The sequence below is a fragment of the Coloeus monedula genome, assembly GCF_965178545.1.
Source record: "Coloeus monedula genome assembly, chromosome: 2".
Taxonomy (NCBI): Eukaryota; Metazoa; Chordata; class Aves; order Passeriformes; family Corvidae; genus Coloeus; species Coloeus monedula.
The window spans coordinates 40,871,806-40,897,714 of NC_138782.1; the positions used below are offsets into that span (position 1 = coordinate 40,871,806).

Consider the following 25,909-nt stretch of genomic DNA (forward strand, 5'->3'; position numbering starts at 1 on the left):
TACCTAATACTTTACACAATGTGACACACTAATACAATAAGTGACCTTTTCAGGAGTCAGACTGGCTGAGCAGGCACACGAGGAAAACTGCACACAGGGGTCTTTGGGAGCAGCCACACAGGAAGCTTTTTGAACAACCTGACTTTAAATTTGCCCTCCCACATTTAGGCAATCGACACCTATTACAAATAACATAAACAAAAGCCAGAGTTTTATTTTATACATAGGGAAATGGAAACAAGTGATTTGGCAATAAATTTTGCAACTGGCTTTGAAAAAATGAGTTAAGACTATTAGAGAAGGGCAGTTTGGGAGTGATGACTATCTCAAAATGCCTGTAAAATCTCATTTCTCTGTGGGCAAGAAAAAAAAAACATTCTAAGCCTAATACACAAAGTTACACTTCTCTAGTCCCTTAGAAGAAATAGAGGACTTCTGAAATAAGGGGAAAAGCCTCATGTGACAAAATTTAACATACAATATGTGCTTAAGAGAATTGTCTTTCAATAATACCTGTGTAAACATGAATAGCTATGGTAATACTTCAGCCTTAAAAGCAATCAATTTGATTGTAATAATATTTTACTTTCATCAGTGATAATTTTATTATTATATGTAGGTATTCAGTATCAGTAGGGTGACTACATTTGAACTACAATGTAAAGCCATTCACTAGGAGATTGAAAAATTCAGAAAAGTTCATTGATTTATATTGAAAGGTCATAAAAAGACTTAGTCAATACAGTCAAATTTACTGATAAAGCTAAATAATGCACGTCCCTTAATGAAAAAAATTAAAATATTTAATGCAAAGCTAAATAAAGATGTACTTGTGCATTTAAATTGCATTATCTTCCCAATATAAAATTATCACAATGAAGTTAAGATTAAAGACTGAAAGTGAAATACATATATGTACATATATCTGCACACATATCAAACTTGACAGACAAGGATCAGAAACGTAAATCTAGAGTAATTTTAGTTACTTTTATAAGTACCCAAAGCAGGTTAAGTCAGGACTACTCTTTGCAGGTACAAATCACTGCATTACATTTTGCTTAGATTTGCCCAGATTTCTGGGTGTAAGTCGATGTCTACATGCTGCCAGATCAGCAGTTTGGAAGTGGGAGGCTGAAGTAAGCCAAGATTTCAGTGTTATCTCTTCCAAATTTTCCTGGTGCATTAGCAACCATTTTCTGGCTGCAAACAATACCATACTGTATGTGTCATATTGTTAGTACTATGCCTTAATTTGAGATGGAAAACTGCCTCTCAAAATAGAGCAGAGAGTGAATTAAAAAAGAATGTCATCATACCGGAACTGTGAGAAACTAGAAAAGACAGAGGACCATATTTTCAGGTTCCTTGGATATATCACAACATATGGTCTAGAGAACATTTTATATTTAAAACCTCTCCAAAATACTGAATTGTCATTCATAAGAAGCCTCTTCTGTGCTTTTGAATTTGAGGACTAGAATTTAATCTCATTTTGTCTTTATTGTCAGCATAAATCCACATTTTCCAGTAGTACCTAAGATAAGAAATTTATCTCAGAAGTATCCTCTGTTTTCCGGTCTCTATCGAAATGGCCAGGAAGCTTTCTACATACAAACCCCAACTTTCTGAATTTGGGAGAGTTGTGTTACTGGGATGAATTGACTGTACAGAATTTCAATGTTATGATTAAAACCAAACAGTTTTCCCCATCCCAGATACTTTTCAATTTCAAGATTCAAATGACTTCCTTTTTAAACCCTGGGGAAGAAGGATTTTAAGCCATGAATATTTTCATTTATATTCTCAAACACCAAGATCTATCCCAAACTCACATTAGTTTCACTGGGTGCTGTCCATCAAAACCCTGCCATTTTAAAAACATGTAACTCAGGCAGGATAATAAGTTAAACTTTAGAACACTGTTCTAAAAGGACTATAAAGATTTCTAGAACAAACAAGCTCTCTCAGTTGCAACTTAAAGTTCCTTTCAAATATTTAACCTGTGACATAATATGAATTACATGGTACTTTTAATTACCATAGTTAAAGCAGTAATCATCTCTGAGAAAAATCTTGGTCACACACCAGTCCTGATTTCTGGAATACCAAAGTTGTCATTATAAATCTCCTTATATTCCATGTAATATCACTTCAATTATCCCACTTTCCTCTCAGTCTGTACAAACCAATTATCAACTGCTTTTGGCTGCCTTGTGAGAGATACAGGAAGTGACCTTAACACACCCATAGCAGCCACATGAGGATTCTGCTAAAGTCATGAAACTCCCCCAGTGCAACAGGGGCAGAGGCTATCCTGAATTTCATTGTCATTGTCTGTTGAATGACATCACTTATACAACTTGTATGGCATCTAGAGAACAAACCCAGCATAGAGGTATCCCATTCTAAAGGAATACTTTTCCCTTACCAAATTTTAGTTAATGTTCAGGCTCCAGTATGACTAACATGAAAGCGTGGGTTAAACCATCTTACACTTGCTCTATGGTTGGACCTTGCTATCTGCACTAAATCCCAATGTTGCACTGCTTCAGTCTGTAATTAAAGAGTGTGACATCAATCCACTGTGTTATATATTTTCTAGTTCTACAAATGCTGTAAATGCCTACTATTTTGTAAAAAATAGAATAATACAGTGAACTGGAGGTTGTTTTCTTTAAAGGGTTTTATATGTCAAATCTATTACAGAATGCTGCTTAACTGGTACCTAGAATAAAAGCAGTGTAACAAAAGAGGGAAAACACTTTCATGAGCTTCATCCAGTACATGAAATTCACTATTATGCTTTCTGTGCATTTGGATAGTCATACAATGCATGAGGGATTGAAATTACTTTTGAATACAATGTGTTTTGAAATAAGGTGTTTTTCAGGCTAGGATGTATTTCCATATATGCTGGAAAAAAGCAAGGAAAATTGGTTTACTTAGAAATAATAAACCAGTTCACTGAATCAGTCCATCTTGATGACACTGATGCTATCTAGCAATGAGGTTGATGTATGAAAATTTCTTTATCCAGAAAGGTTTGCAGGGCCATGCATAAACATAAGCATTTGAGTATGAATCAACCAGGTTAAGCATGTGCTAATTATGCATGTTTCTGTGCAGAAGAGCAATATTCCTTTTGATTGGTGAAGGACCTAATATAATCAGCAGAAATGCCAGAATTTTCCGAAAGGAGGGAAAAAAAGGAGTGAGCTGCAGGTTACCTGCAATAAGAACAATAAGTAAAAGATGTGGGAGTTTGAGGTTACCCTGGGATAAAATACAGAAATGGGTACAGAATTATGAAAGAACTCTCTGTTAGAATTTTTCCTCTAATTTATTGTGGAAGACATCCAACTCAGGAGAAGAGCTTTGGCCCTTTAGAGGAAGTGTTCAATTATAGGCATAATGTGACTGGTTTGTCCTAGGCTTTTGATGTTTCTGTGATGGGAAACAGGTTTCATGTAACACCCCCATAAATCCTGATGAAGTCAGGAGGAGATACAGAGGCTATGACCAGTATTCCAAATCAATACACTACATTTTTTTAACTGAACAATATTTTACATTTGTTTTGATAATGAAAATATTCAAAATGCTGATAGTATTTTGCATTTTTAGCAGTACACCATAATTTACTTTGTAAGAAAATGCAATGTCAAGAAACTTATTCTTCAGATATTTCCTCTTGACTATATATTTCATTATGAAAATTCTACTTATCATTACATAGGGTAAATATATGATTTGTAAATACTTCTGCCTTGGTGTATTATCTGCCAAAAATGATTTCTAAAATTTTAGAAAAATAAAAACTAATTTCTTAAGTGGATTTTCATAGCACTTAAAAATGCACAGCAAATAGAGAGTCACACCAAGTAAATTCAGCACAGTTAATGATAGTCTATAAGTTTATAAGTTCTTGATTAAGGAAAAAAAACAGAGTAAAAAAGCACAAATTGAGAGTGGGAAGAATGTATTTTAGTAGACTAAGTAACTCCCCGTGGACTGGCATACACTGTACAAAATTACTTATTTTAATTCTGACATATATTAGACATTCAGTTCTCTTGCTAGTAACTAGTTATGGCCAAAGTATGCAATTCATTATTCATACCATCATAAGAGAAAACCATCACGTCCAGTGCAAAGATGCTATGGAGTTTCAGACCTGAAATGTGCTCTAGCTTTTAATAACTGCTGACTAGATTTAACTTGATTCATTAGTGGCCTCAAAACTCCCTATTCAGACAGTGTGCCATGTAGAAATATGGCTGCTTGCACTTTACTGCTTATCTTATTGAGAATACTAAGAAGATGCCTGTGTTAAAGCAGAATGAAGTTTGAAGCCCTTATAGAGATACTAGAGCACTGGATAGAAAAGTAAAACATCCTCACTGCATTAATAACATTTGTCTTGGCTTGGTATTTTGAGATGTGGGGTGCTGTTTTTTTTAAAATACATTCTCAAGCATATCAGATCTGCACAGAAAGTCAAAAAATTCACACTACATATACCCCAGAGGCTAGAATTACTTCCTTCCCAAATAAATAATTAGGCAGATTTACAAAACGCACACTATTTCCCCAAGTGAATGGAACGGCTCCAAGCGATTAAATACATAATTAGGTTGTTTTTCTAAAATGCTTATTATTTACCTGAGAGTCTCATCGCAGACTCCTGGTAAATACTGTCTCCCTGCTAGCAGTTATTACCAAAAACGCCTCCATAATTTCCAGCCTTCCTCCAGCAGTGATATCAACAGAGGGTATTACTTGGGGCCATGGATCATGAAAAGCAAAATCTGGCTGTGCCAGGCAGCCCATTTAACTGACAAGCTGAGCTTCCTTTGTACCTGGTATTGCACTCTTTCATTTTCTAAACACAGTAGAAAGCAAACAAAAGGACTTTTTAGTACTGTAGTTCATGTTTTAGCTGGCCAGGAATTCTGCTGCAGGCTGTATCTATTCGTGCTTATGTGCATGCATGGCTACAGAAGAAAAGAGAGAGAAAAGCCCCAAGTTCTTATTAACTCTTTTTTACCTGGTAAGGATAATGAAGGAAACGTGTTTGTCAAAAAACAAATAATCAAGGCTTTGAGCCCCACACTCCATTTGACATAAAGTTCTCTTTCCCAAGCAGCTGTCTTGGGCCAAGTTATCAGAGCATACCACCCTTCCCTTGTTACTACTCCCATTGCCTCTCTCTAGGGGACACACAGTCACAGTGCCAGGCATTCAACACGTGAATGTGAATGTGAATATTCCTGGTCACCAGGTGGGAAAGAAAAAGGTCAGGCATTAAGACCTAGCTGGTTCTCCTGTGCAGCCAAAGGACAATACCAAACACCCTTCTTCTAGTGATCACAGACAAAAAAATGACCCTAAAAGCGACCCCTTTTCATTACTCCACCTCCAGAGTCAGTTTTGCTTAAGCTTTCATCTGCTGAGAGGCCTCACTGCTTTGTGGTCCTTACAGAAGAGATCAAGAGTGACTGGAATGTCAATTATGATAAAAGAGGGTAGGAGACAGAAAGGCATGACAAGGTGAGGGAGAAAAAACAAAGACAAAGGGAGAAATGAAGAGCAAGAAAAAAAGGTGGGAAAGAATCAGAGGGTGTGCCAGCAATATTTAGGGATCAGCAAATAAGTCAACAGAGATGGGCAGACAACAAAGGGAATGGCAGTAAAGGACAGAATAGAAAATATTTTACTTCCCAGAAAAAAAAAAAAAAAAAGTCATGAAAAGAAATAACGTAGAATCAAGATAGGCATATTCTTGGGGAAAAATAAAGAATATGAATAGGGAAAGAAATCAGAACAACTAAGCAGGAGAATTTTAATGGGCATGAATTTGTCACTGTATTTCCCAGTTGTGTCATTTGTCTGGCTTTTAACACCTTCAGCTAAGCTATTTACGTTTTACACATAGTTTTACACGTGTTTTACATTTATATGTGTTATACAGATATATATGAATTCACAGTCACAACCAAGTATCTTAAATGGGGGTGAGAATTTCTTCAGATTTCCAAGTTGGTATTAATACAGTAAAACTGTCGTGAATATTCTGGTTATTTCTGTAAAAGTCTAACAGTAAAAGTGTTCTTGAAGCACTGGTGTCTCACGCAGTGTTAGCTGCAAAGCTGGAGGTGGAGTAGCTGAGGTGTGCACCAAGTGGCAAGAACTGCACACTTTGCCAGGTCATTGCTTTTATAGCAGTACCTCATTTTTTAAGAGGTTTAAAAAGAGACATCTAGGGCAAAGGGGAACAGAGAAGAAAAGGAAACAGGTACTGACTGACAGGCAGATAGTGTACTGGCAGTCACCCACTACAATGCTGATAGATGGCCTCAGTTTCACATATATCGGTTTCCTAACATTCTGGTATCTGTTAAAAAGAAATAGATTATAGAATGCATCTTAGTGCTTCAGTCTAGGCCTGCTCAAGGCTCCTAAGGTTTAACATTCCACATAATATGTAATCTTATGAATTTTGTTGTATTACAAATTATTTACTGTTGACTTTATCCATGAGCATTTGCAGTGAGCAAGGTACGCAAAGGTATTGACAGTAAAAGTGTGAATATTAGAACTTAAATTGTTAGTGAAGGACATGACTAACAAGGATCTGTCAAGATTCACTTCCACAGGTGTTTCAGAAATGGGAAAGTCTTCTAAGAACTTCATTCACCCTTACTAAAACAATGTATAAGTAAAATATATGTTTCACTTCCTTTTCAACTAACTGTATCTCATGGGCCTTTATTTCTACCTTGGTTATGAATCAGACTGAATTGTGGACTAGAAAAGTCCCTTCTTAGAAGGTGTCCCTGATTCCATTCAGAGGTGCTTGACAGAATCACCACACTCTGCAAACTTCAATCTTAGTTTCCTTACAGATATCTATGTATTTATGCTAAAAAAAATATTGCAGTAATTATGGGGATATTAAATTGTTCTGGCAAATCCTATTGTCCTATTAGTTTCACTGAAAAAATGAGGCTACCTTTGTTTTAAAACTGGAAAATGAAACATAAACATTTCTAACTAGCCCAAGTTTATCAGGCATCAAAGCAAAAAAAACTAACTGTAAGCATCCTAATAACTCCTTTACAAGAGCATATTAAACTCACCTTCTGCTTAAGCATATATATTTTCTATCTTAAAGAACTTAGACTTATAAGACTACTCTGTTATCATATGGTGGCAAATTTCTATAAGCAACAGATAATTGTAGATAATAATTTCCATGCTTATAAGAAGGGAAGGAAACAAGGCTACCAAATAACAATAGGTGACATGATGGCATTTTAACGTGAAAAAGGATTCCCCATGGGCCAGAATGAGAATATTGTTATTGCATACAGACCTTTCATCTATCACCAGTTTCATTCACCACTATAATGCACTGTATGTGACCCCGATACACAATTAAAATCTCTTTCCTAAATTACACACCTTATCTCCTTTCCCCCATTTATTTGTTGTCTTGAAATACGTTTTTGGGGAGGTAGAATTTATTGAGAAGCAGTTTGAACCATGTTACTTTTTATAACCCTCACTTGTACCTACATTGTGTAATCATTTGACACATCTGCTATATCAAGAACAAATTTGATTTAAGAGTTTTAATAAGACCTTGCATCAATAACTTATAACAAATTGGTGATTAGTAGTATTATTTATATGCAATATTTTTGTACCCCTGTAATGCTGATGTCTGCTTCACAGGGATTAATTATTTTCATAATTTTGTCTAAGTAGTAATATAGAAAATGTCAAAAAGAAAATTAGATTTTCACTTCCCAGACACAGAAATTTAATTAAAGCCAACTCCTTGTTGAAGGGGAATGTCCTTAGCTGGTTCTGTGATATGGCAGCAGCTCTACATGCTGCCATGTGGGAGACCAAGGCTCAGAAAGTGACTCAGGGAATATTAATCACTAGTCTTTGGAGACTAAACACATGCTGAATGTGCCACAGTAGGTCCCAGCAGGTTATTTATGGAGTATATAAGTTAGCACTCAGTGATTTCTTATACAGGCTGCTGCTTGCACAGCCCACCTCAGGGATGGCGTTATACTGAAAGAAACCCTCTGCTCAGATAAAAACTGATCCATTAGGAAATCTCTAATTATCCAAACATGAAAGGTCAGCTTCCCCTCAAGCTGCATGAGTGTAAGATAAAGACCTCAAAAAAATTCCAGCTGTAAAAATCAACATCTTCTTCAGTCTGTTGGATATTTTTAGGACAAACACGTGTCTCCAGTCTGTGAAGGAACAGTCCACATATAAACTACTGAACTACTGTCATGGAAAGCTAAATTCCCAGCCTTGAGAGAGAAACTGGAGACATTATTTATTCATGTTACCTACCCTTGCTCTTTAGATATTTTTTTGCTTCATGCTTTGAATAGTCACCAACACTTCTCCTTAATTCCCAGCCTCTTCAGCCTCTCTCAGTTCCTTCACTTCACGACTCCTCTTTCCACTTCCCTGTATTATTCCTTCCTCCTATTCATCTCAATTGTTCCCATCTCACCCAGAGACTTCCTCATGAGCATTAACTGCCTATGGACTAGAATGGGAACACCGAGCAAGGCCATTCAGGACTTAGAACACCATCCATGGAACTGAACGTAGTCCTGGTTCCAAGTGAATCTACAGCCATGAATGAACACAAAAGTTTCTTTTTCAGAAGCTGACCCTTCTTTCTTAAAAAAATATATTTTTCTGGAGAAGATAGGCATTAAGGAAATACAGTCAAAATCATTGTACTTGCTATAACAGCACTTACATAAGACGAATTAGAAAATAGCTTGAATTAAAACCCCATCCAAGCAGTTCGGCGTTAAGCTGGTGACTAATAAAACGGTATGACTTGATTTTACTGTTCGTGTATGTGATGATTTTTCTCTATCAGATGACAACTTAAAAGTGACTTGCCAACCATGTCAAGTAATCATTGTAAGGTAAACAAGTATGGGCAGAAGTGTTTTCAGTCAGAACAAATACCTTTCATTTCCAAAGACAAAGTCACAGATTTCACTGGCTCCAGCTGAGACAAAAATTCACCTCTGCTTCAGCCAGACATAGAAATGGTGAAAGACAGATAGAGCCCTCTGCACAGACTTCTGCCACTGCTCCGGTATGTTTGTTTTATGTAGACACAGGCCAGCTCATTTTATACGACAAGTGTGCTTTGAAAGTTCATTTCTAGTTCCTTTTAAAGTCAATTAATTTCTATGCAAGACTTTTTCATTATCTCTTGTCCTTCATTATTGCTAACCAGATTAAGCCTATGTGCACTGTCATCTCTTTGCAATTTACAACTGAAATACATTGCAATAGAAGGACTAGTGAGAGATAAGGGAGAAAAACACCTATGGGTAAGACATCTCATGCAGAATTTAATTATGGCCACTCATATTTCCGTAAGTATCACATTGTATGATTTCACTGTAGCTGTTCCCAGAGAAGAATCCAATGCCTGCTTCAAATATACCATGGGATTAAGCTCTGCTTGTTCTGTAGATTTGGAGGCTGTTTAGATAAGAAGTTGGCAATCTGTAGCCACAGAAACAGCACAAAGACTTGAGGGAGCAAACCTCAGATGTCACTGCTTGAACTTCAGTCAACACTGAAAATGGAAATGAAAGAGCTGCCGTGACTTCTAACCATGTCCTTTGAGCTAGTCTCATGAGCTTGTACTAGTAAAGGAACACAAAAAATCACTTGATACACTGTTAGCTCATGTTTATTTTATGACCACAGTTAGAGGAGAATGCAGAAGACCATAAAAAATTCTTCAGGAAACTACTTCAGGAAGCTTCCCCAAATTCAACTAATCCTTGCGAGTAAAAATCTGGCTTATCTATATGTTTTTGGCTCTATTCTCTGTCAAAGTCTACTTCTGTATGCTCAGATATTTCACACAAACAAGAAATTACAAAAAGTTTACAGCTGCCAAGAATTTAACAGCTCCTAAACATTAAATTTAAGGAGCACTTTGCATTAATTCCTAAAACTGCAAATGTGTGTGCTTTAAATCCCTTTTATTTTATTCCTCTAATAATTGCTCCCATTTCCTGAGTTTTGTGATTTCCTAAGGTATCTCAAATGTGTTTAAGCAAGTTTATTGGAGAACACAGATTTCAGAAACTGTTGACATATTGAGGCTTCACACCAGGCAACTCTTATTTCTTATACCAGCTGGTTCACTTTAGGTCCCACCAAACCATGCATGCTTCTAAATTACATTCTTGAGAAGGTTCTGTTCATAGAACACTGACCTTCACTTTAGATCCCCTTGCATACACACACCTTCTGAAATTTATTTGAGCTTTTGTCTGTAACAAAAGATTCAAACACACTATTTGGTGTGATCAAATCAAACACAGTTTTCCTCCTCCCTTTTACTTGCAAACTCTGCTTAAGCTGTTCATTCTCCCCTTTTCTACAAGGGTACTAGGATTTTGAAAGATGGTTCAGAGATTCATGACTGCATTGACATACTGTTATTATATAAATAGCATATAATGTGGATAAAAAATTTAATCTAACCCTAGAAGCTTTCCTTCAGCAAAACGTGGTTCTTGAGGCAATTTATTATGCTTTAAAGCTTTAGTCCTTTTTACTAGCAGTTTCATACACAAACTGGGGTAATTCTCCTTATTTATTTATATATCTGTGGTAAAATCAGATTACTTCCAGATACAACAATGCTTTACAGTCATCAGGAGAACTGCATCTTTTATCTGGATTCCTTTAAATTACATCATGCATATGATTACTCATAAGAAATAAAGACATTTTTGCAAAGTGCCTACAGCAGTGTAAAACCTTGCCTTTCCTTGGTGTCACCAACTTTTCCACTACCAAAGAACTGTGGAAGCCTTTTTTACTTTGGGGACCAAGATTCATAATGCTACAATGCTATTTTAGAACTGCAATGGTGTTCATAGGAACATAATGTGTTTAAAAGGGGTAATACATTGTATATTTGTGTACAATTCCTTCTTTGAGGTAATGCTGTAAGATTCTTTGCCCCACACAGTAACTAAATAACCATAAATGATCTTTCATGCATATGCAAATCTATCCCTCTAAGCACCTTATTAATTATTTCAAAGATACTTGGAGGTCACTACTCATGGAAATTTCTATGCATGAAGCCTCATTAATACAAGACACCACACAGAGAGATGGGATAGATTTTTTTGTTGCTATTTAACAAGGGCAGAGAGTAAAATCTGTAACATTTACTTTTTTATTTTAATGACCAATGAAATTCAGACAGCTCCTATCTGCAAGTCCTTCCTCTGAGCTGATCCAGTGGGTTTGAGTCGTGGGACTGCTGCCACACTCCTGTGAACAGCTAATCCTATCAATGCACCAGTTACTGTGCTCAGAGCTCTGGTGCTCAACGCTGGCTGCTCTCAGCTAGAGTACTGCTGCCTGGCACTTGATTAGCAGCTGAACACTAAGGAATTAATGTTGTTCTTCCAAAAATCACAGCAATGACGCTTTTTGTTTTGGAACAAAGTGAAGCTGTGGCACTGTTGAGGTGATATATCATAGCTCATCAGCTGAGATGATAGCTTTCTTTTGAACACATATTATCTCCTGCTTAATAAGGCCCCATAACAGAAATCAAAGAAAAGCAAGGATATAACCACACAAAATACCTGAATGCAATGACAAAATTCATCCTCTGGCACATCTGTGCCAGGAAACAAGAAATTAAACCTACTTGAGAAGACTTGTTTATCTGAAATCCCTAGATCCTTTCCAGCTCAAGTTATCATACACTTGTGATGACAACACTGATCTCATCTGTCACAGTGACCCTTTGCTGTAACAGCTGCTGTTTATTTTTATTCTGTTGTGTGTGTGGTGCTTTCACCTCTAGGTTGATCCAATAAAAGATATAAAAAATTTGCTATGTTGGTACATTCCCTTGATAAAAATCGGGAACAGTGAGTCAAATGTTAATGGAAACTGCAGGCTATGTTCATTATGTTATCTCTATTTTTGAAAAACACTAGAATGAACAGAACTAATTGGAAGTGCCAACAATTTAAATATGCTTAATTACAAAATCAAACCCTCCTGTACAGTTCGAGGGCAATGTGTGCACATACGCCTTGAAGAAATGCGCTAGTTTTTAAGTAAATCTACTCTTACATGAAAATGATAAAAAAACTTTTGAAAAGTCCAAACCCCAAACTTCAAGATCTCATAAACACTATTTCAGCATTAGTCTGTGGAGTTTAAATATACATGTATTAATGCAGACTCTGTTGAGCTGTCTGTGCAACCCGGTCAGCTACCATAAGACAAATCTCATCAGAGTGAATATGATTTTGTTTTGTATTCCTTTTAGAAGAAGGCTCAAATGAACCTCTATCCTTTCAATAAATCTTATACATAATATTTTTTTAATTTGAGTCATGCTCTACTAGGGTTTATCTATAGCATGTATTAAACCAACATTGCCAGAATAAGAAAGAAAAGGATTTTCTTGGCATGTCCCAGGGTGTTCATTCCTGTCAGGCTTCACTAAGGTAATTAGAAAAAGCTGTGCCAAATAGTGCTTTCTCATACTCACATGTAAATATAAACTACAAATTGCAGTTGCAAAATGAAGACTGTGAACTGTAGACTGTAAAAATGCCATCTCATGCTATTCAGTACAAGTACCATGGTAAATGGAAAAGAAAATCAAGTGGCACTGTTGTGAATGTTTCTGAACTGATTTCATTGATGATGAAATCTGCTTCATCCATAGCTTTGAAGGAGGCTAAAACCCCTTGTATCTGAACAGTAGGAAGGGGTTGGCAACTCAGGCATGCCTCTTCCTCACAGGTATGATGAAACTCAGTCTCATGACTTTCTCAAAGAACAAAAAATAATCATTAGTTCCTAACTCAAGTATAACTTAATACTAGAGACAACCAAATTACTTGTATATCAGAAAGTTAGGTTCAGGTAGCTGCAGAAATGTACCAGTCACAGAAGTCATAATAGCCCTGCTTAAATTCTTCATCCTGCACAGCAGCTTGGAAGAGGATACTTCCAAACACATTTTTTTAAATTCAAAACTGCTAACATCACAGAGACAATTGATGGAGGTAGCAATCAATAAGACAGAGAAAAGGTATTGCAATTGTATTACTATTACTGCTGCTATTAGAACTACTTTAAGGTATAGTATTTTGCAAACAACTTTCCGATTTGGAGAGTTCTGAAACTTTGAGATTAGCAAGATTTTAGTCTTCCCATATTTAGCTGTTGTAACACTTAGAGTGTAACACAGCTGAGGCTAGATTGGCAGCAATAGCTTCTTTTCCATTCCCTCAGCTGAACCCTATCTCACTTGAACAACAGAAGTACGCCCATCCTTTGCGCACCCTCTACAGTATCCCTTTCTTAAGCCAAACCCATGCCTTCCTCGCAACTCCAAGACTGAAATCACAACCCTGAGCATCCCAGCACCATCTTCTTGCATATTCTCCTCATCTCATCTTTACTCTGCTTCTTCTGTTCAATTCCCATAATGTTCAACTTCAGCAAACAGAAAAGAGAAAAAGACTGGCTTTGCCAGTCAGGGGTAAAAATTTCTGAAAACTTCTTAGTCTCCTCTCTGAGAAAAAAGGACATCTGAACTGAACAACTGAAGTTGAAGATATATGGAAAAATTCTAATAAAAGTTTTGTGCAGCATGACTAGAAATGGGTTTACAGACAGAAGAGGCAGAAGGGTCATTAGTCTGACATATCAGCCTGAGCTGGAGGAAGCTCTGTGACACCAGCCATAGCAGCAAGGAGGCCCACAAGCGAGGAGAAAGATGAGCTGCCTGCTGCACCACTGGCATAACTGATTAACTTAAGGAGCTAACAGAAGAAAATGGAAGAAAATCAATAAAAGAGGGAAAAAAGGAAGGATTCTACTCAAGCAGCTTATTAATTTGCATGGGAGCAGAAAATGGATTGACTTCTGGAGAAGCAAGGAAGGTGGCTGAGAGTACAGATTGACCACACAGTACTATGCTAATGTAAAGGTCAAGGAAAGAACACTGGGTATAAAGTGATTGTTCAGTTTTTCATGACAAGTTTTCCTACACAACATTAAATATTATTTTGTGCAGGATGACATCAGTGTGTAAGCGCAGTAGCAGAGTGACCTGTTTAGGGGGGAGTAAAATAAGAACCAGCAACACAGCATATACACAGTAATTCTAGTGAAATGTGAAGAAACATTGCTTGTTTGCCCTCGAAGCAAATAAAAATAAATAATTTAAAATATTTCTTACTACTGTACTTTCAATATCCTCAAGGCATGTTCTCAGATTAAATAGATGCCACTCTCCTAAGAACTTTTGTCAATTTTTCTCCCATCTAGTGGGGTTTGAAACTTATTTATCAGCCATTCAGGTAACTGGGCAAACCCATCTTCTATGCAGCTTCTAATATGCTGTAAAATTCTCATACCACGATACAGCACTTGAGACAAACATATACGCTCACATGCTAATTTAGCCCCAAGAAAGAATTCTATGCATAGAATATACTTCTTCATAGCAAAATTTTTGACAAATTTTCAGTACACATGCCAGTGTAATTGAATCAATTCTCAAAACAAATCTTCCATATTCCATTTAAGTCTTTGTTTAGTTAAGTCAAACTTTGTTTCCTACTCAGGTAAAACACATAACTACATTTCATTCAGTGAAGTGATAATTAGCAGTAATAACTTCACCAACAGGAAGATTATTTAAAATTCCTGTTGCAATCCTTTTTTGTTAGTACTTGAAGACACACCAAGAAAGTTAATAATTTACTTAATTTGAAAGTGGACATGTGGAGGTCAAGGTGTTTTGTGTTTTTTTAACCAGAGTGTAATGCTATCATCTGCTTGCACTTCATGATTATAAAAGACTAATGGGAAGAAAGTAAACGTTTGATTTTAAAAGAAATGCGCTTTGGAATCCAGTTAATTCTCCAGTTCATATGCTTAGCAAAAACCACATCAACATTCAAATGTTTTCTCCAAGAAATTAAACAACTCCTATGAATGCAGTATAATTTCACTGATATACTCAAAACTAATAGCTGATTAAAAAAAAACTTACCCTGAAATCAAAATCACATTAAAAAAAAAAAAAAAATCATCTGGAACATACCTACACAGGGGAGGGAGTAGCCAAGCTCTGGGTCATGGATGAACTGGCGGTCATTCAGCATGGTCACACAATACAAATGGAAGCAGTCCAGGCAAATGACATGGCGATGCACACATTGGAACACAAGCACAGGACTCCTGTTAAAAACAAAGTAGTGAGAATGATGAACAAGGACTGGACTGAAATCCACAAAAAAAGCCTCATTTCAAACTTCTAATTTAATGATAACTTTTAATTCATAGTAAACAGGATTATTACATAGGTAAAAATAGAATTTATCCTGGCATATTGCAGCACTTTTAAAAAGAGATGGTTTCTAACATGAATCAGATGTGAGGAAATATAAGTAAAGCTTTTACTGAAAGTTGAAACTTTACTGAAAACTGAAACATAAATCAAGAAAAGTCCTTTAGTAACAGATATCCTTTGTATGAGGTGAGGAAAGATCATATATGGTAAAACATGGCGACAGGTAGGATAAAATAAGAATGTGACCAGCTGGGAAAGCTAAAGATTTTGTGAAAACCACTCTGTGCCTTCAGCCTCTTAAGGCAGCCATTTGAACTCTGCACAGAAGGCATTCCCTTAGTAATAATGAGTAAAGTAATTCAGCTTCTGGTCAGAGGTATGGGATTCAATTTGGGAGTGAGACACCTAAACTTAAGTGCTGGGTATAAATACCAACTCATAAGGCAAGTGAGAAATTCCCACTATGGTCAATATGCTTAGTGGAGCTGATCAGCCTCCAGGTATCTGCAGCAGGAGTGAGCTGAAACACCAGTTTGGCTCCGTTGCCTGTATAGGCTGTGTCCATGGACCATTACAGGAGTTCAGACACCCATCACACATGCAGAGACCTAACTAAATATGGCCATCCCAAGCCTGACAGAATACTGCTATACATTATTTCTTGTCTTTCAGAACTATTACCAACCTCAAGTCTCAAAATGGCAAAGAGAGATGTGTTAAGTTGAACACATCAGTGAGATTCCCATTCAAATGTTGAATTACTTTACTCCTTTAATTTGCTTGTGAGTGAACACAGGCAGAAATTTAACACAAATTTCAATTTTTTAGTAACTGGAAAGAAGGATAATTATTTTTAAAAATAAAAATATGAATTCTCACCCATTTATGGTACTCCAGGAGACAAGTTTTTAAATAAAAAATCAAATACAGAAAAACTTTTGATAAAATCATTAGAGCTAGCAGTACTGCTACATACTGTCCAAAACCTGCTAGATGATGCTTTGAAAATCTGCTGAAACAGTAAAACACAAAGCCTTCAGTGTGGGAATACAACTTCAAAATGTAATCAATAATTTCACATACTGTATACAAGCATTTAATCTTCCATGGAAATATGTTTTAGTATTGCAGATACTATAGAATTCATGGCAGTGTGTTAGAATCTCCAAAAATATAATCTCTGTGTTTTAAGGATTTTGTTGAATAAAGCAGCTTAAAACTGAATTAAATAAAACCTCCCCATTACTAATCCTTATTAGTTGCCGACTTGCTGTTCTGAATGTACCAAATAACAATTTAAAAAAGACAGCTGTAAGGCAAAATGAGAAGCTGATCTCTATGAATTTATCTGCTCTGGAGGGTTGCAAAATCATTATGGAGAAGTAGAGGAGCAGTTATCTTGTCCCTATGGTACAAAAGTCCCTGTGGTCACCAGACAAATGTAACCTTTAGAAAAATACCCCTAATATTTCTTCTTAAATTGCAGCTATAATCAAATTTGCCTACAGTTTTAATGGATACCTCACTTTAAGGGTTAATTGTTCTTTTTTATTACTTCAGTATCTGAATATCTTTTCCAGTTTCATGGGAAGCTCCCTGGTTCTAAATTCACACCTCTCTGACCCCCACTTCAAAGACAAAATACATGTGTGTGGTGAGATGCATAAGAGAAAGCCATCAAAAGTGGTGTGTCCTAAAAAAGCCAGGCCAGAAATGAAAATGGTTTATTAATACTTCCACCTAAACTCGTACAAAATCAATACTAACAGCACTTCATTATGCAAATGACCTACTATGATCAGTTTCTACTGTAAATTATTTTGTGATAATTGATTTTGCTTCTTAATGTATCACCACTGTCTAAAATCAAAACTATATTCTCCAGAAGGGGCACAGCCATACATGTACATACTTTAACTGCATCCTTATTAATCTTTAAAAAATGCTATCTTTTAACACCATCAGACTCCAAGCAATGTGTACAAGACAGATATAAATCTGGGTTTTGACAGTGTAAGAAAAAACAAGCTTAGCTTTCACAGCTCTTACACTGCCCCCTAATTTTTCAGCCCAGGGTATCTGTGTCATAGGGCTTTGAGATACTCAATCTGTATGCAGTGCAGATTTATCCAAATTCATTTCGCATTGGAACAATCGCTGCAGTCCAACATTTGCAGATTTTTTATCAAAATAATGCAATTCTACTTTAAAAGGGGCATAAAAGTCTTGTTCCTGAGATCAGTAAAGATGAAGATGTAGCGATTACGTTCACACGGCCCAGGTGAAGCTAGTGAATACTCATTTACGACATCCCCAAGAGTTATTGATAGAAGATTTGCTTGTACTAAACACAGTTTATTTCAGGAAGGAGTATTATGAAAGTAAAAAAAAAATTGCCACAATGTAACAAGGTCCCTTCCTCAATCTAACACAACAGGCTAGTAATGTAAATCTGATACATATTTTAGAAAGTGTTTCATGGGTTCCATTTACATAATGTGTTTGGCTGAATTAGAGGCTTCATGAGACTAATATATAAGAAAAATGTTTCTCACAGCAAGGGATAAATTGGTCCTTTTTGTTCACCAATTAGGAATGTAACCACTTTTAAAAACTGAAAATCCAACATTACAGTGCGTCATTGGAAATTTCCATAATAAGTAACTCACTCCTCTTCTTGGATTCCTTTTTATTAAAATTTTATCAGCATGCATTGACTTAAATTAAAAAGAAAGGGGACCCGAAAGGTTTCTGCTTCATGTTACTACTGTTGGGTAACTGAATGGCACAACAACAGCACCGATGGAAGTGCTTTCTGGTCCACAAGCCCTTTCTTACTTCCCTCCAGAGGAGCAAGATGCAGATAATTCTCAGGTAGACTACCACAGGATACTGGCTAAAGAAAGATACAAGGACTTGATCTTGTTTAGATAAGAAGTACTCTGAGAAATGAATTGTTCTAGGATATCCCAAGAACCTCATGATGCTTATTAATGTATTGAGATTGAATTCAATGGCTATGGATAGAAGGGTCTACTTAGCATAAGGAATTATTTGTAGGCATAACAGTGGATGTTAAACCTTTTACAAAGCTGATATATCTTTCAATGTCTACAGAAAAATATTTGGGGCAATTTGTCTCTTGCTTGGTCCTTATTCTTCGTATTTTGAAAAAAGCTTGACGGAATTAAGGTTAAAGAGCACACCACATATATGAGACCATTATTTTTTTGAAAATGTGAGTAGCCACAGTCTGAAGCACTTTGGGGCAAGGAATACATCTAAGCCTGTAGAAATATGTAGAAATAAAGTTGGACAAATCTGTGAAACCCCTTGAGGTCATTTCTAGGTGACAGTTGGATTTTTCTCACCTCAATCTCACAATCTTAACCAAGTAATAATAAAAACCTTAGCAGATGTCTATAAGGCTGCCTTGATGGGATTACAGTCAGTGAAGCAAAAATAACCATGTGGGGTTCATTTCTCTGCAGTAAATAAATATGAATGCACACAGTGATATCAGAGTCCTTGACCCCACCTATGAGTACTATATTTATCATAAGACACTTCTGTATTTCCAGCACATTTTTCCACTTTGGCAATCTTCCTGTACTTCAAAAAGCTTACTATATAAGTACTGTGAAATAATTTCATTTATAGATGGATCTCTATGTTGTTCCAAAACAGATCTGTGTTATGTTTTAGGTCATTCACCATTCAAGAAAAGGTGAAATGCTGAAAAAAAATGTGTAAGGAAAAAAAAAATTAGGAAAATATAAACTTTAGTGACACAGACAGTACAGGCATTCTCCTGATTCATAAGCAATCAAAAGAATTAAACAGAAATACTGTCCTTGAGCAGCAGTCAATCTGTTTTGGCTGTATCCTTGTAGCAGAATGAAATTACAATGCCTAAATAAGCCAAATTATTCATCCATCATGTGGCTTCCTCATAGAACTGTATGTAGGAGAATATAGTCTTCTAATTCATACAAAGCTGGTGTCACTTCTGGCTTTCCTGTCTATCACACACATTCCATAGTTTTATTCAAAACTCATGAAAGAATTACCTGTTTATGATGCTTTAAGTGCACGGTTTTCTTACCATGAAAATACTTCCAGGTATTTTCTGATTAAATATGTTATTAAAATCCATTAGAAAGATGCTAATATTTCTATAAAATATAAACATAGAAAATACAGAAAAATTGCCACAGTCATTTGTGGTTTAAAATTTATAAGTTTGGAGGAAAGTAGAGCAGCAAATCCTGCCTTTTAATGAGCAATACGCTATTACGGATTAATAGAAACAGTGACCTATCAATTTCAGGCAATTTGTGAGTAACAATGCAGGCACCAAATATTTAGATAAGGGTAGGCATATGAAATGGGTATCAAGACCTTGCCAGAAAAAAGAAAAAATTTTAAGAATGTAATATCAATGATATGACTTTGCAGTCAAGAATCCATCTTTCATGGACTTTTAGAAACAAAAAAAAAGTACATCCCTACTTTTCCTTTCCTAAGGGATGAAAATATATCTTAACGGTTGCCATGTTGATTAAAACCCCCACTATATAAAAACACAGTATTATCAGATAACTGACATATTAAACCCCTTAAAACAATAACCACAACCCCCCCGCCCCCCCCCATCATTTTTTTGTATTTGATCACTTGCCACACAAAGCCTCAAAGGTCATGAAAAGAAGGTTATGAATGCCATGAGACATCACTGTGCAAGCTTAAATTTTCTGGCTGTGCTTCTGTATAAGAATGTATTCTGACCCACAGCTGTTAAAGAGGCATCGGCAAGTGAAATCTGACCTATTTTCTCCTCTATTACATTACATGTTTTCCTCTAAAATGTGCTTTCATGTTTCTTATTTCTGCTGGAAAGCAGTGCCAAGAGGCCAGAATCCAGAAACAGCCTGACAGTAATAAACCAGAATATAAGAGGAAAAAACAGGCACACTTAAAATTAGTGCACATGATGGCAAGTACTCCTTTCAGCAGTGTTCCTGTTAACTCCATTGTTAAGGTTTTTTCAGGCTATGGAAATGACACATATTATTGCCTGTAAAATTTCTGATCACTGTGGCAGGCAGCAGCATCTGCCGCCTGAGGACACGGGCAAGGGAATTCTATGTTACATGCACTGGTAAATTCAAATTAATACCTGGTACGATGTGTGTGCTCTGCCTGCTTGCTCAGACATGCCTTGTATGAGCTCTGTGTTCAGACACAATAACCATCCTTGCCACTAACAGCTGAATCTTATGATATCAAGGGTAGATGGTGAACAGACTGGAGGAGTAACTCATCCTGTAACCTATCAGATTAGCTGTTCACAGTGCTCCTCTGCACAGCAAATAGCCAATAAATCAGACATGCTTTGAAAGGAGATCAGTAGAACCTGCTCCTTTTCCTTCATCTGTGCTTGTAAAACCTCACTAATGCTCCACTGGAGAGAAAAGGAAAAGACCTTGGTAATGGAAGCAAGAGATGACAAATGTGAGCAAAGGCAGCAGCACATAAACTTCCCTAACCCAAGCCCTGGTTTGCTTGCTGGTTACCCTTTGTAGCTTTCTGAGCTACAGCTTACTGTGAACTGATTCCTCCATACTGACTCTTTGGTATGCAATGACCTCCCAAACCTATGTCACTTGTACCTTCAGCTTTTGCCATCTGTCATGGGTTAGCAAGCATAGTCCCGGAAGGGATGTCTTTGCCAAGGGGTGCTTACAGCTTCCTCTGTGACCTAACAGAACCTATCAGCTGGCCAGTTTGAATATGGACAATTCTTTAAGCCACTTAAAGTTGTGACCGCCTCTGTGATCCACACTTAAAAATAGAAACCCTGAGGCAGACTTTCTCTCTCTTTTCCGGTGCTGGCACAGGTGGCTGCGGGTCCCGTGCGGGGGCCAGCGGGCCCAGCCCAAGCCCTGCTGGGGCCAAGCCGGGCCGGGCCACGGCCATCCTGGAGCCATGGACCTGTTCCAGCCATGGAACCCCCCCCACTGCCTTGCCGTGGGCAGCCGGAGCGGCTCGGCTCCCCCGCCCCTCCACTGCGATAAGAAAAATTCAACATTCCAGCTGCAAGGCCTAGGTGAGATTAACCCTTTTAGTGCTGTGAAGAGCTGAAAACCTGAGGGAGGAGAAAGAGGAGATGCTTAAAGCTGAAATTCTGTTGTGAAGCTGTGATATATCAGAGTATCCCACTGTAATTTCATGAAGATATGGGGGGTGGAGTGTTCAGCTCGTAAGCAAAAGCACCTGCGCTGAGATAGGCAGATGCTGACGCAGCTGTAATTTCATGAGAAGTTTGAACAGGGAGAGATGGAAGCGATGAGGACTTTTGCTCCAAATGGGAAAGGAGAAAACCTCAGTTCCTAGAGATGCTCCCAGAGACAGTCCTAAAGATGAAGATGAGGAAGACCCTTTGCTCCCAGGGAAGGAGAAGGGCCTCTGTTCTTAGAGATGAAATGCTCCCAGAGATGGGTGAAGAGAACTTTTGTTTCTGAACGGCTCAACCTTAAAATTGTACCCCAAAAAACTTCAAAAGTGGACCCTCGAAAGCAGTTGTGGGAAAAGCTGCAAATTGGGGGAAGGGACTCACATCGCGATCAGAGAGACTCCTCTTCCTAAACGGACTGAACAAGGTTATTTGGAAGTGGTAAACAGACTGAACATCTCAAGGGTTGTCTTTTTACATTGTCACTGGGAGAAGGGAGGAAGGTGGGGGGAGGAGAAGTGTTCTGAAGGTGTGGTATGATTTTTTTTTCTTCTTTTAGGTCTGTTAATAAACTTCTTTATATTCTTTCAAGTTTGGTGCCTGCTTTGCATTTCTCCTAATTCTTATCTCACAGAAGATAAACAGTAATGAGTATTTTGGGCCAAACCACTATACTAAATTGGTGTTTCTGCCCGGTTACAAACCCAACCTGCTACACCATCAAAGGGTGGCACATGCTCCTTTCACCCTTCCATAGGTTTAAGCTGGGTCACAGCAAGCTTTCCTCTCCTCTGAGGCAGCACCTGGCCCTTAGCAGCACAGGCAAAACTGCTCATCTCTGACAGTCCACAGCAATCACACACTCCTGTTAGCCCAAGGAGCCTTCCTTTCACAGACTCATAACTTTTTGACTAGAGACACACAGTAAGGAATCAGTATCATTTGTTTTTCAGGAAAAAAAAACCCATCAAGGTAACCAATGAAGTTGGGAGAATGATGGGATATCACAGTAAGAGGAAGGAGGCCTAATTTCACCTACACCATTTTCAGCACCACACAATCCTTTAGTAATTAATGATTAATAAACAAAAAAAGTCAAAATATCTTCATATCCCAATGGCATTTTATACTCTTGATTGGTCCCACTGGGCCTACTGAGGTCCTGTTGATTTCTTTCAAGAATTTAAACCTTATTTAGTAACCTTATTTTAGTTTTACTCTCTATATCTATGCCAGTAAAATTAACATTGTCAGAAAATGTTCTTGTGCCACTGGAAGGCAACTGTCTGTGCTGTTAAATTGTTAGAATGGGCCCTGACATGGTTTTTAGGTTTGCCAAATAGGAAAGTCCCTACTAGTTCTTGGGCATAGTCCAGGGGTTACTGTGTGCTGTCTCCAACAGGCAACAGCAGTCTGCATGTGGACACTCCGGTTAAAAAGCAAGAGTCCCGTAACAGAGATTTATGACAACAGAGCTTTAGTCTGGGACTGCTCTCTTATTACCACACCTTACCAAATTATTTTGTTTTCTTATTTTCCCTTCCCAAAATCAAATCTTTAAAGATAGCCTGTGAAAATTATATTGTCTATAAACACGTTATATAGAAGAATGTTCCTAACACAAAAGACAAGACACAATCATGAGCTCTTTCTGCCTTCTTGGGGATGCTTAAAACCCTGGAAAGGTACAGGAGGAAAAGAATATTGGATATCATTTTAAGGGATGCTATCATATTATACTTTTCATTCCCTGGGACTCCAGAAGGAACTAGAACTTTTGGATAAAGCACATCTCCACTGTGTAAATTTCAGCTATTCCCTTCCAGTTAGCTTTGAAAACACACCCTGGTACATGAACTTTAGGACTGTATTCCTTAACATACAGAAGAAAAAAAAGACTGGAAAACAAGGTAAGGTAGAGAAGCAGAGAAGAGGGGAGAGGCAAGAAAGATGAAAGAGAGAACAGAAGGTAGAAGTGATAAGTGCATTTGCTCTTTGCGAATTATCTTTCACCACCTTAATATTATGTTTTATGCTTTTTCTCATCTTTCTTTTCAAATATGCATATTCAATTTATATGTTGATCCAAACAATAACTTGAGGGTGCTTCTCATTAAATGACTCTTCAGCCTGAGCCGAAGATATGATTATTATCATATAAACAAAAAAACCCTAAAGCTATTGTTATAACAAGACATTTCTTTATAGAAATCTCTTTTTTTAGCTCCTCACTGTCTTTAAAATTTAGAGACAATATTTTATCCTTTCCTCCTCAAGGCAAATACCTTAGCATAAACGTCAAGATGCAGTTATCTGAGAACACCCTCTACATCAGCACCTCCACTCAAAGGAAAGAACAAGCCTTGGGCTAGAAAGTCTCACAGAAGGCATTCTGACTTGGCAGATTTTAAGTGTTCAAAGCAGTCAATTATCTTTAATAATCTGAAGAAAATAGTTTGCAACATCCACCAAAAAAATGTAGTGGCAGTGAAAGTGGCTTCTTTATGCCATTTTCATATTGTGAATTTCCGTGTCTGATCTTATGACAGCCCTTTGACACAACTGTAGAATTTAAATGAACAACATGCACTCAGCTCTATGTTTAAATTTCATTTACCTCCTCTTTTTTCTTCCCTACACGTGTATGTATACACTTCCAGTGTATAAAAGAGGAAATGGAATCAACTTTCCAACTAGAAGAAACCAACGAACAACACCACCACACCCTCCCCACCCTAATTAAACTGTAAAACCAAAAAAATTATTACAAATTTTGGGAAGTGTAATTTCTGAATTTGTAACCGGGACAATTAAAATATGCAGAAAATTCTAAAGATTTATAGTTATTGAACTCAATTCAAAAGAGGATTCCGGAAGCTCAAATAATTTTAGGTGGCTGTTTTCTATTTAATCTTGGCATCCATTTTCATTAGTTTTATACTGCCTACTTGGAGGCCTGCTGGCTGGTCTTCTTTCAAGGAATTACATTATGTATGAGGTCTCAGGTAATGTACTGCTCCTTGTATAGGAGTAATCAGGAAAAATCTTCTCCCTACCTCATCTAATGATTTGTGTAACTCTAAGGAAGACTGACATCAATCTAAATATAACTTTGCATTTCTATAGGTATAACAGATCTCGATACCCAAACAATGTGCAAAGTACAGTGAAAATCAATAAAAAACAGACACATTAAAAAAAAACCAGATAAATAATAAATAGATAGCTTTATCCCTCTCCTACACTTACTGAATACTGCAGGAATGGAAGAAAGGGTACTTACCATACTGCTTTATAATATCACCTCTGACAATCTTGTGGACGCTGTTTCTGATACTAACAAGAACTGACTGACGACAGAAGACACATTGTAGGAAAAATAATTGTGGTGGCCATTTCCTCTGTTCTTCAAGCAGAACAGGTTTTCAGGTAATGAAATAGTGATATACTATTCATATAAATGTCACAGAACTTAAAAGAAGACACTTACTGGAAAACGAGTGTGCCTGAAAGGGCACGTATCTCAGGGATCTCACTAAAACTTCGCTTTTGTCCAGCTTTCCCTTGTTTTAATAAAGCAGCTTACTTCCCACCTCACACATACCTAGTTACATGGACTGACACAGGGTGAGAGAAAAGTCATATGGATTTTTGGTCTTACCGTCTCCTTGTCCTCACTGAGCATTTACTTAAAGAAAAGGATGCAGCAAGCAAACTGCGACTTTCTCACAGGGGACATAATAGCCACAATTATCAGCACTAATGCTAATAAGCACTATTTACAGCTTCCCCAGAACACATGGATCATTCCCACAGAGACTATTCATACTGACTCTTCTGTTGCGCACACTACTAGAGTTAACTTGGCCTGGGGGTAGAAGACAGGTTATAGGTAGAAATTTGATATATATCCCAGTAATGTCTGAGGAAAAAAAAAGACAAAAGAATAAATTCAGAAATATTAAAAGGCATTTACTAAGGTAAGTTATCTTCTGTCTTCAACTTCCTTTTGACAATTCCCTGAAAACACCATACTTAACTGCATATGAGCTGGGATCTGGATTATAGTCTATCAGGAAAAAAAGGAGGAATAAAGAGAACAAGGAAGCAGAATGGAAAACAAGGAAACCAATAATTTGACATAATAATAAATATTTGACATGTGAAATAATAACCTGGAGATGCCCTGCAACCAATACGGATAATATCACTACATTAACTTCATTGTCCAC

The 25,909-nt window shown here is 37.1% G+C and overlaps 1 protein-coding gene across 2 annotated transcripts in view; it reads right to left on the bottom strand.

Annotated features, from left to right (window-relative positions):
* PRKN (parkin RBR E3 ubiquitin protein ligase) overlaps nucleotides 1-25,909 on the bottom strand; it is a 699,935-nt gene that overhangs the window by 260,325 nt on the left and 413,701 nt on the right. For both annotated transcript variants that reach the window (XM_082276720.1, XM_082276719.1), the window contains one exon: nucleotides 15,194-15,330. In XM_082276720.1, coding sequence (XP_082132846.1) covers nucleotides 15,194-15,330 — 137 coding nt within the window. The remainder of the gene's footprint in view (nucleotides 1-15,193; nucleotides 15,331-25,909) is intronic.